The 10,375-nt window shown below is 41.2% G+C and overlaps 1 protein-coding gene across 1 annotated transcript; it reads right to left on the bottom strand.

The window, feature by feature from the left end:
- Positions 1–571: 571 nt before the first annotated feature.
- On the bottom strand, positions 572–5,224 carry LOC121854997 (chlorophyllase-2-like). Its single transcript, XM_042349820.1, has 6 exons — positions 5,132–5,224; positions 4,463–4,699; positions 3,589–3,778; positions 2,457–2,642; positions 1,544–1,789; positions 572–838 (listed from the first exon to the last, which is right to left on the bottom strand). The coding sequence occupies exons 1-6, from the start codon at positions 5,210–5,212 to the stop codon at positions 645–647; spliced, it is 1,134 nt and encodes a 377-aa protein (XP_042205754.1). The 5' UTR covers positions 5,213–5,224; the 3' UTR covers positions 572–644.
- Positions 5,225–10,375: the final 5,151 nt, after the last annotated feature.

Below are 10,375 nucleotides of genomic sequence, written 5' to 3'. Positions count from 1 at the left end.
TTCCATCAGATCTTTATTTCTAATACGATTGACACTCAGAACTCAGAGCTTTATTTACATGATAACGTTCAGAGCTTTATTCATCAGATAAGGCTACCACTCAGAGCTTTATTCAGCTTTCTCAAATCTCAGCTTATCTTCCATCCAGTCAAAATAATCCACATATCCCATGTCTTTTGTAAACACAAAATCATAAATAATTACCTAAATAAGTGATCCTTTCCCGGATACATTTTGTTAGGTACGATGAATAATGAAAAACTGTGGTGAATATATTAATGTGGATAATAATGACAGCTGTGTATGGCGTGTGGACTGTGTCTTTAGGAGAATAATGGTACCAATAGTCAAGATGGCGACAGGAAGAGAGAGAGAGAGAGAGAGAGAGAGAGAGATCATCTACCAAAACACGGGGAACAAAAAGATCAAGTGTTCAGAGAGACTTCGTGTTAGCAATGAGTGACGTGGAAGAGATTTGGGGAACTAGAGACATCAAAGGAGAGGTTAATGACACTACAGTAACTACAGTATATTGTTAACGAGTTAGTGGAGGATATTTATGATCGGTGGATGACGTCTAGGAACTATCTATTACATCTACGTGGTGCTGGTTAACATCTCTGGTGAAACTGGTCTGGTGACTCTTACAGGTGTTGGACATCTAGTGTCGTCGTTGGTGGGACAGCGGTGGTATTGGGTAGAGGGCTCCAGGTACAAGCTGCCACAGGACACCCACCGACGGGGTTCTGGTGTCGCTCCTCAGTGTCCACAATCATACGGCTGGTGTCCTCCAGGTAGGGCAGGTACTGTCCACAGTCACCCTCCTCCGTGAACAGCGCTGAGGGACACAACACTACCTTATTAACACTCCTTGATTCGTTATTTTTTCTTATCATTAAAATCTAACCATGCCAGGTGTAAATATATTCATACTTGCTGTAAAAGTTAGTGTTGTGAACTGAAAAAATTTCTGTTATAGGGTACCGATCAAAAATAAATTCAGACTGACAAGTATTTACAAGAATGTAGGCAACTACTGAGAAGAAATAAAAGTTCATGTACGGGGTGTGAAAAAGTAACGGAGGAGAAAGATGTCCGTAAAGAACACGAATACCAGCCTGACGCCGAGACAACATCTTATACTGACAGTCACTAACCAGAACTACTTACCCAGACCCAAGAAACCTACTCTTTACTCCTGACGAAGCTGTACTGTTTGATGGTAGTGCCCAATCAATATTCAATAGGATTCATATAATTTGGATCAACAGTTTGTAATACAGTACTCAATTATTAAGTGGATATTTGAGTAACTGTTATAGGTATATCATATATTTGCTCTTGTTTACACTGTACCCAAATAGTTTGAAGCTTAGAAATGAGAATTCAGTTCTATACAGATGCCAAATTACTTAAAAATAAAAGACAACTGGACTTTTATTAATTCATACTGATGGAATTAAATGAAAAAAAATGAAATACAATAAGATCTGAATCCACATTACCTCAACATTTAGGAAGTTCTTCACTTAATTTGTCTCACCTTTAATGAAGGTCACAATCTGGCCAGCAATGTACCGTCTGTAAGCATCAAACTCATCATCTGTAGCATTCACGTTGTAGCCACAAAAGTCCAGCACTTCCAGGGACTCTTCATACAGAGGATCGAGGAATCCCCCGTGACCAAACTGGGTAGCATTGACGGACCAACGCTGGGAGGTCGGGTCCAGAGCGTCGTAGAAGCGATCATTACTGAGGGAATCTGGAGCACAGGGGAAGCCGCCTACACCTGAGAGTTAGAGGGAGAGTTAACTGTAACATATATGATCGAATAAGCCGATTTTCAACCAAAGAGTGTCAATGTCGACTGGTGTCTTCGGGGAAGGAATTGTGGGAAATGCATTACTTATGTCACATTATCTTGTCACATTATCACATTATGAAAGCAAAATCTGACTTCATGGATTTATTTCAGCTCTTATTATAATCGTGACTTTTACCCTCATACATGATAATGAGTGTCATGAAGGGGTCACACAGCCTTGGGCAATACACATTACTCTTTATTAGTTGCCCTGTATAGTCCCCTAGTCTGTGGTCTTGCTAAACATCACCAAGGACCACAAAGATTTAAAATGGGCCACTAAGTACTCCAAAGGACCAAAAGGAGCCACTTAAAGACCTCTAGCAATTCTGTATACAATGTCGATGTTTCCCGGGTTCCAAGCAAATGTACAACTAACGTTATTTTATGGATGATTCATTAGTGGTCCTTGGTTGCTCTTTAATGGTCCCTAGTGGTCTTTGTTGTCCCCATAGTGGTCCCTTGTGGTACTCTGTGGTCCTTAGTAGTGTTCAGTAGGATCCTTAGTTTGGAACTTGAGGGGTGAGGCACCGGTTCCCTTCCCCCCATATGAAAATATTGCCATCGATTTCAGAAGTATGATGTATTGTACCTGGAACATTGTCTAGCCCGGCAGCCAGGTGGAGCGTGGGGATGATGTAGTTGAGGGTCTGGCCAGGTGTGATGCAGAAGACAGTAAGACCATCCACTGGACTCATGAACACTTGACCTTTGAACTTACCACAGGTGCTCTTCAAGTATTCTACCTGTACGTGAGCACCTGCCGAGTGACCACCAACTGAAGAAAAAAAAGAGACGTTATGATTTCATAATTGTAGCTGCTGTGATTATCTTTCGTTATATTCTTTATATTGACTCAATATGATAAACCCAGATTCTACTAATTTGATGTTAACTACTTTAGTATGAAAATCATATTTAATATATCAAGTTTCCGTTATATGACAAAAAAAAATTTATCCCATAGTATAACAACTTTTATTCAGTAAATCTGGGGTAAATTTTATAACTTGCTAAGATGTTCACCCCAGAGGAGAATGCAACATGTCTCATCGAACCGTAAACGATTTTGTCCTGCCCTGCGCTCATGAGACTGAAGGTACTGAACATTTACTCTATATGTAAGAATTGAATGTGTTATTTTTCATAAAATACAATATGAGTCTTGTCAAAAAATTATTTACTGGCAACAAAAGGTGAAGAAGATAAGTTAAGAGTTAATGCTGCAAAGACGAAAGCATAGACACATTCAGCAGATACCAGATATGCGGTGTTATAGGCGAATGTTAAGAATAGTTACACTTACAGGAAAACAAAAGAAGTACTAAGGTTAGCAAAAACTTCATGAGAAATACTTGAAATATACAGAAAAATAAAAATGAGATACTTTAAACATATAATTAAGGATGGGGGGATAATAGCAGAAATTTTAATGGCCAAAGTTGAGGGTAGGGGGGCCAGGGGAAGGCAGAGACAAGGATGGAAGAATAGAATTAAAAACTGGATCCTCAGAAATACAAAATCTTGTAGGATTGGTAAAAACAGTCCAAAGATGTGTAGAGTGGAGGACTGTGGTCGCCAACCCATAGATGTAAAGACGGTACTCTGATTGATTAATTTATTATCTGCGAACTTAAACCGTGAGTGTCTGACTATCCAATTAGGTTAGGTTAGGTACATTACCTTATATTCCTCCCCAAGACTGAATCAAACCTAAGCCTCACCAACAAGATTATCCAGGTCCAGGTGAACTGTGTCATTGATACCGCTGTTGTGTAGTTTCTTCTCCAGGTGATTCTCAGCCCAGTTCATGACGGAGACGAACAGGGACATCCTCACGTCGGGGTCAATAGACGCTGTGATCTTCCATGGAACCACCACAGCCACCCCGTGTGAGGCTATGTGATCCATCGTCTGCAACAACAAAGGCTGAGAATATCTGAGGTGTAAATTCTTCCTTGGTTAGGATGCTCTTGTGGACTTCTGAATGAAAGAATAATAACGGGTGATCAACAATCGGACTTTTTCACTCGCAACTTTTATAATAATTGTGAAATCAATATCAGACGCAGAAAGGATAAAGTGAGTGAGTGAGTGAGTGAGTGTGTCTTTCATATATCGCAAGTAAAAGATATATCCAAATTTCATCCACATTCCCGAGACTGACTCATAAAGGTTCAATAAATAACTTCTATAATTATCAAATAAAAAACAAACCTTTAAATGATACAGAAGAAAATACATTTACTCGGGTACAGACGTTGGCCTAAATCATTACAAAAACATTAAGTACATTCTGACATGAGATAAGTGTTGACGGTAGTTTCCCAGGGTGGTGGGATACCAGCTGTTTTTTGGTCACATGGTATTAATAAGATGTTAAAAAAAGGTGTCAGTAAATCATAATGTTTGACGATAAATGAGATGCGTAAGAAGAACTGATTTACTGTATAATTAAGTAAACACCTTCATATGTCTACACCTTTAAGTATGAGAGATGATTATTATTTACTGTACAATATTGTAAACTATATATACCTATCACCTGTGTATGTACCCCCACCTGTCTGTGTTCCGCTGTATGTATCTCTGACTCACCTGAGCATAAGCCACCCCAGGAATGACTCCATCAAAGCCGTCGAGGAAATAATAAACCTTGTAGGTGCCGGCGTCAGTAGGCAACCACACATCAAGGTTCTCCTGGAGGCCCAAGGTGTAGAGTGATTGGATGTGCACCGAGGCTGTGTTGTGACTCCCGCGCTCATAGGGTTTGAAGTCCTCCTGGGCACCACACCTACACACAGTCACGAACAACAGCGGCACAAGAACACTTTCCTGAGGTACAGCGAAGGATGAATGGTTGAGAGAGAGAGAGAGAGAGAGAGAGAGATGTTTGTCTCCTAATTTCGCATGACGTAAAACCCATGTGATAAATGTCAACAAAAAACAATATGTGGCCAATGTTTAAAGATAACCAGACTAAGTTTATACCCAAAGCTCTTCAAACATTGTCGTAAACTTACTGTGGGTTATGTTCGAGATTTTTATGTATTTAAGGAATTTTCATTCTTCCTCTAAATACTTTCATTCTTACAATTGCAATGAGGTTAAGGTTGAAAATACATTAATTATCAACTGTAAGTCTTACGCAAGAACACAACAGGATTTTAATTACAGTTTACACCTAAGATAGTTTAAGGTTTAAATCCAGATGACTAAGGGTTATCGTAAATACATTGAATGTCATCCTTCTCCTCTGTATCTTACGAGTATCATGGTGTATAAGTGGAGGTGGTGTAGGATAGGTTGAGCAACGTTATCCTTCTCGTCTGCTTGCCCGACTGACATCCAACTCACTGCGACACTTCTTATATAGCTACACCAACACCCGAGTTCTGAGGCCTTATGAAATTACTGCATTAATCTAGTTTCTTAATATATTTTATGAAATTTGTTTATATAGACATTACTAAGGACTTGTGTTAATACAATATAATCAAGCTTTGGTGTCATTCAAGCCCATTATTTTCCAGCTTGATGGGAATAGGTAATTTGAGTGAAGAAAAAAAACTTGACCGTGATTTTTACCGACGTACAAAATTTTACTAAAGGAACTTCCGGATATGTTTATTAAGGATTCAGCTAAAAAAAATACAAATTCAAGTTAATGGTGTTAATAAATGACCCATGAAATAATTATATTAGTCATTATGATTTCGCTAAACAATTGATTCATGTTATTAGGAATGCGTATTGTATGTGTGGTTTTCTGGTAATTAAATGAACAAACGGAAACAAAAATAATAATAATTACAATGAAACGTCTATTTAAGGAACTACAGTATATGGGAGAATGCAGGCGGTTATACCGAGGTTTCTTGTATGTGGAACCTCCATATAACGGACTATACCCGTTAAGTACATTGGCAACCCTGAGCCTGGCCGCACTGTTTATAAGCTTTGTGGTCAACTCGACTCTCACCCTCTCTCACTACATCCTCACCTGCCCTATGACCTCCTCCTACAGGTCCCTGGCACTTGACATTATTAGGGACCTGCCACTCTTTGCTACAAACAGATGAAATGTACCGGGAATTCTCCCCCACACACTCATCATTCTGTCACTTTATGTAACTTGCTGACAAAACCCATGACCCTTCAGACCTTTTCGCCCTTAATGCATGAGTCATAAAGGCAAGCATGAACTCCTCATGCTTCCCAGTTGGGCACTGTAAACGCTTCTGCGCTTCACCTTGCACAGTATGTAAGGGGGTGCCCAATAAACTAGCCCCCTCGTGGGCAATCTAAAAAAAAATCTAAATCGATACCCGTTAGATTGATGTCGTTAAATGTAGGTTTTACTATATACACAAAAAGTCACATTCATGCTGACTTGCAAACTAGCTTCAGATAACACACACACACTTACTTGCTTAAGGCGGTCCATCGAGACTGATGACGTTACTCCAGTTGATTACTGAGTATATGAGACTAACGCCCGTATTGTTATTCGCCTTCTTCCGTGGACGGGGGTCGTCGTGTTTACAACCAGTTAAAAAAAATATTAGTCACGAAGGAACACCACACTGCAACGCTCGACAGGGAGGTATGGCGGTAAAATGAACCAATTCCAATATTATAAGTTAGTTTTACCGCCACACACACCTCTCTGTCGAACGCTGCAGTGCCGTGTCTTTCGTGAATCTTTTTTTTTTAAACTCTGGTTTCATCCCTACAACAGATACATATGGTGGTCGGTCAATCCAACCCCTGCCAACTCAATCCCTACCTACTCCGGAAGTATGTACCCAAAATAAATTATGAGGGGGGGGGGGTCTAAAAAAAATAAAAACCACTGATCTAGAGGCTGCCAGTTTTATCCACCTATTACTTTATCCCGTGGCCGAAAGGTTTGATAACTAATGTAAGGAGTGGTTAGGATGACTAGATAGTTGCAACTAGATAAGGATGAAAAGAGCAAAAGACTGCACTATGGAAGGATTTAGACGGAGGAAGGAGTGCGCAGTTCCTACAGCCACACACATGGTAAAGTCCTCCAGGTTAAGTAACAGGGGAGACTCCAGATAACCATAAGAACATGGGTGCAGGGCCTGCCAGGACTCCAGTCTCTTGAAACCTGCCTGACACGGGTCCCCCCTGCGGCTTTGACTAGGGTGAGCTCCCAAAGCCTTTTATTTTTGTCCTCCTGGACTAACCCACAAGGCAGTGGGGCAAGGGATGGTAGGCGCCAGGGCGTGTCCACACGTCGGTGGGCCCCTGCGCCGTACCTCTGGGGTCCTCTGCTACTCCGAGATCCCCTGCTGGTCTAGCCTGGGGCCGCAAGGCACCCAGTTACCGTGAGCTGCCACGAGGAGGCACAGCAGGAGTCTTGGTGATGGAGAGGCTGTGTACTGGCAGGGGAAGACTTACGCAGGGCTGCTCCCCCCGTTCACCACGAGGGCTAGCCAGCGGCGGTAGCTGAAAGCAAGAGGTACAAGCAGAGCCTGAGCCTTAACACTAACATGTTGCTACTACACTAGACGCATCACATCACCCTGTGGGAAACCCCACTAACTCACACACACACGCACCCACCCACCCACACCCGAACGCACGCGCACTGACGCACGCACGCTTTTCTATAAAAGTGTGTAAGCCCAAGGAACTTTTCTCACGGCACTCGGAAGTTGATTAGGCTTACATACCAGGACACACTTAATCAAGACCGCTTTCCCTTACTGGTTATGGAATCCACATCTTGTTGGGACACTCCAAGATGATACGGTTAAATACTTCTCATCACAAAAGCCTGATAATGGTAACCAAATCTCTCCCGTATCCCCTTGTCCTCCCCTCAATACTTTTAAAACTGCACATCAGCAAAGCCTATGACTGCAAATCTTATAGAGGGATGAAGAGTCACATGGAATTGAAACTTGTTGAAGATTTCCTGTTCAGATTATTTCAGGGATGACAGCGATTTGTTGGGTTGTATTAATTTTTTTTTTTCGTTATTAATGGTTTTATATAGGTAGAAAGGGAGAAGGTATGAAGAACTAGGGAGAAATAGAAGAGAAAGTGGATGAAGGAGGGAGTGAAGAAAGACAGGGGGCGGTGATAAGGAAATACATATACATAACAAAGGAACGAGAGAATTCAGACGGATGAGATATGCAGATGATAAAGCATGGGAGAGAAACAGACACATAATATGGAAGAACGAGACATACATAGAACATAAGACAAATTAAATAAGTGTGTGTGTGTGTGAATGAATGAGTAAATACATTTGAAACAGTGACTTGCTGGCCAACCATAACAGCAACCAAACCTAACGTAATCAGCCATGGGAGAATCTTGTAGAGGTAAGTGTGAATCTTAACAGCTGTGCCATACCTAGTACCTGTAACTGTATGTATCCACGACTGTATGTACTATACGTCTATACAGATACATCTAACATCATAACCATAAGAGTATAGTGCTCGTAATATTTTAATTTGGGTAAACAAAACACATGACACAGTTGCCATGTTGTTTACTGAGTACAATAGGGAGATTATGGAAAGAAAATAAGGATTGTTTTAGTATGTGAAAAAATATAGGTAGTAGAATGCAGCACTATGGCGGGGCTATGAACGAATGGAGCACTATAGAGGGGCTATGAACGAATGCAGCACTATAGAGGGGCTATGAACGAATGCAGCACAATAGAGGGGCTATGAACGAATGCAGCACTATAGAGGGGCTATGAACGAATGCAGCACAATAGAGGGGCTATGAACGAATGCAGCACTATAGAGGGGCTATGAACGAATGCAGCACAATAGAGGGGCTATGAACGAATGCAGCACAATAGAGGGGGCTATGAACGAATGCAACACTATGGCGGGGCTATGGATGAATGCAGCACTATGGCAGGACTATGGATGAATGCAGCACTGGCGGGGCCATGGACGAATGCAGCACTATGGCAGGGCTATGGACGAATGCAGCACCAGGGAGGGGCATTAGATGAATGCAGCACTATGGCGGGACAATGGACGAATGCAGCACTATGGCGGGGCTATGGGCGAAAACAGCGCTTGTATAATATATATATATATATATATATATATATATATATATATATATATATATATATATATATATATATATATATATATATATATATATATATATATATACATACATATATATATATATATATACTGTACAGGTAAACCCCGATAAACGATGGGATTAGGTTCCTGAATACCCATCGCTAAAGTGAAATATCGTAGATAGGGAGCATTATAACACGGGGTTCAATGAGTTACATTCCCAGCCAGTCCTCAAACACACATGTATCACTTACAAAAAAATTCCTACACTTATAAAATCAATAGAAAACAATAAAACAACACTCACCACATCATGAAGACTAAGCCTGGTCATCACATACCCCATTCTAGTCTAAGAGGACTTTTGTAGGTGAAGTGGAGATGTCAATCTGACTCCCACACAGCCTCTGGGGAGTCTCATGTCACTTCCCAATGTCAAGCCTTGCCTCAGAGACACGGTTGTCTTGGATGCCTTTGCCTTCCCGGGCTTTTTCAAGGTTACACTGCTCACTTTCAGTCACAAAACAGCAAAAGCACTTGTCACATAAACAGAGTAAATGATGATAACATAAAAACAATGACAGTGGCCGTCACTGCTCTTTATTTTCACAACAACGGAGCCAAAGCACTTTACAGTCGCAAAACAACAGTATATATCACTTCTCAGACATCATAACAAATTGAAAACAGTTTAATGCTGTCCTCTCACTATAAGGAAGAAAACACCAATGATAAGTACGATGTACACTCGCAACAAAAAGTATCGGTGTATACTGTAGTGTAAACAATTTGAGACCAGTGACGATAGGTATTGAGAAAGGCGAGTTGTTGTTCCTTGCGTATGTTGGCAGCCCTGTAATCCTGCCGAGCTGCGACCGTTGATGTATGGAGATATATTTCATCCGTTTCATTCCACACGTTTCGAATCTCACAAATATCAATATAGAAGCACCCACATATTGATCCGTTTCATAATGTCGTTGTATACTGAACATTGTGTAATCTAAATGTAATACTTTACGGGCCCTTTGATCATAATTTCCGGTAGGTAGTGGCTTATTTACCAATTGTTCAACCCCCCCGTCATCTGTAGCACTAGTTTCCAGGTATCGCCGAATCCATTGTGCAGCGGTGTTCCTGTGGACACCAACCCGCCAGCTAATATCTGTGACGCCGAACCCTTCGTTATGAAGGGCAATAATAGCTCCTCGTGTCCCTCTGAGGTTTCCATGTCGTCTGGCATGTGTAAATCTCTACTGCTTCATATTGCCTCTGTTTTATACCCACGTTCACCGAGACCGAACCCTCGCTCATCATTCAGTCGACACAAAGCAACAATCCGAAAAGAGGAAACAAACACACTGATTGTCAGCCATATGGCAACACCTAGTGGATGGGGGTTATGAGG

Source organism: Homarus americanus, unplaced genomic scaffold, assembly GCF_018991925.1.
Source record: "Homarus americanus isolate GMGI-L3 unplaced genomic scaffold, GMGI_Hamer_2.0 scaffold33275, whole genome shotgun sequence".
Taxonomy (NCBI): domain Eukaryota; kingdom Metazoa; phylum Arthropoda; class Malacostraca; order Decapoda; family Nephropidae; genus Homarus; species Homarus americanus.
This window is presented reverse-complemented; position numbering and strand designations above follow the sequence as displayed.

Coding starts and splice junctions, on each gene's coding strand:
- LOC121854997 (XM_042349820.1), bottom strand. CDS start 5,212: ATGTCAGTCGGGCAAGCAGACGAGAAGGATAACGTTGCTCAACCTATC. Junction 4,700..5,131: donor ACTTATACACCATGATACTC/GTAAGATACAGA, acceptor GCTGTACCTCAG/GAAAGTGTTCTTGTGCCGCT. Junction 2,643..3,588: donor GGACCTGGATAATCTTGTTG/GTGAGGCTTAGG, acceptor TTTTTTCTTCAG/TTGGTGGTCACTCGGCAGGT.